The following is a 1,608-nucleotide window of genomic DNA, read 5'->3' as shown; positions in this document are numbered from 1 at the left end:
AGAATATATACAACATATTTTCCAACTTAATATGTAAATGATAAATAAAAGGGATAGATTTCTACATTTAAGTACACATTAAATTGCTTAAGCAGCATTGTACCACCTAAAAACTTTTTATTAAAAAAAACCTTATGTAATGTCAAAGGAATGCTGATGAATGTGTCTGTTATTGTATAACAAAAAGTTTTTTTTCAGCTTGAATGAAACCATAATAAAAAATAAAACTGAATTTTATTCTATGGGTGCATTAGTCTTAAATATTCTGAACAGTTGACTTCTTATTTCCTTTGTTCTAAAACAGTATACAAAAGGGTTAAGAAGCGAGGGACCCAGGCAGGAGCCAATAAGCAGAATATGACGTTCTTCAATGCTTAAAACCAAGCCTAACCTGGTTAGAATAATACTGACAAATTGAGGAGTGAAAACACAAGCTACTACAATCAAGTGAGTTAAACAAGTGCTATACATTTTTTTTCTGGCTGTTGATGAGGAAATTTTAACAACAGCAAAGATTATCTTAAGGTAGGATAAAGCAATAAAAGTGAATGTACCAAACAAAACAAAAAAAGAGATCACAGCTGGTAGTAAAAAATAATTTTCAAATGTCACACAGGCTGCTCTGACTAGAGCAGCATAGTCACAAAAAGCATATTTAAGGGTTTGTTGGCAGTAAGGAAGTCTATCAACTGTGCCCGTAAAAATGGCAATAATGGCAGAACCCAACACCCAAGTTGCTACAGTTAATACCAGTATACGAGTCTTTGTGAGAATACTGTGATATCGTAAAGGATCAGAAATTGCAATTAAACGATCATAAGCCATCAGGGTAATTGCAAAGATTTCCATGACAACACCAAAATGATACATGAACATTTGAGTGAGACATGGTTTGTAAGAGATTGTTTTCATGTCAGCAATGAGAATGACCATCATGACTGGGCTGACACTTGTGCTGTACAATATATCTACAACGGCAAGATTGCAAATAAAAAAGTACATGGGGGTATGAAGGTGTTTGTCCCTGGAAATGATGTATATATTGATGCTGCTGCTCAGCAAAATGAATGCATAAATTGCCAAAATGACAAACCCAATAGTTCTTGGATGTTCAGCTCCATTGAAACCTGTGAGGATAAATTCTGTTATGGCGTCGGGTGTGACATTGCTCAATGGCATGGTTCACAATGTTCTCCAAAGGCCTGTAAGATAAAAGCAATGTATCATGAAATTTAATTTAAATAAACACAAATACAACTGTTGCAGTGAAAACCTTTATGCTTTGTTTATTCACATTGAATTACATTTTTTTTGCGATAGAAACAGATATGAAGGTGTCAACTTCATATTGCTTCCGATAATTATTCGGTCAAACCGTGGCATGAAAGTTATATACATACTAATTTTAAATTTCTAAGCTTGTGACCCTTAACAGAGGCATACAATTTTTTGCTAAGCACTACAAAATATTTTAGGATGTTTTAGTTTATTATACTTGTATTAAATTAATACATTTAATAAGTACACCAGAAAGTAAGTCAGTTACACTTACGGAACATAATACGTCAATTAGCCCATGGAATTACTGAAAAAAATCTACCCTTATTT

The 1,608-nt window shown here is 33.1% G+C and overlaps 1 protein-coding gene across 1 annotated transcript; it reads right to left on the bottom strand.

Annotated features, from left to right (window-relative positions):
• Positions 1 to 234: 234 nt before the first annotated feature.
• LOC148830604 (olfactory receptor 2A7-like) lies at positions 235 to 1,179 on the bottom strand. The gene has a single exon (XM_088919950.1). The coding sequence runs from the start codon at positions 1,177 to 1,179 to the stop codon at positions 235 to 237; it is 945 nt and encodes a 314-aa protein (XP_088776076.1).
• Between the last annotated feature and the right edge of the window lie 429 nt (positions 1,180 to 1,608).

The sequence above is a fragment of the Atractosteus spatula genome, chromosome 7 (assembly GCF_055471065.1).
Source record: "Atractosteus spatula isolate fAtrSpa1 chromosome 7, fAtrSpa1.hap1, whole genome shotgun sequence".
NCBI lineage: Eukaryota > Metazoa > Chordata > Actinopteri > Semionotiformes > Lepisosteidae > Atractosteus > Atractosteus spatula.
This window is presented reverse-complemented; position numbering and strand designations above follow the sequence as displayed.

Bases quoted from the DNA above. Each gene is read 5' to 3' on its own strand.
- LOC148830604 (XM_088919950.1), bottom strand. From the start codon at position 1,179: ATGCCATTGAGCAATGTCACACCCGACGCCATAACAGAATTTATCCTC.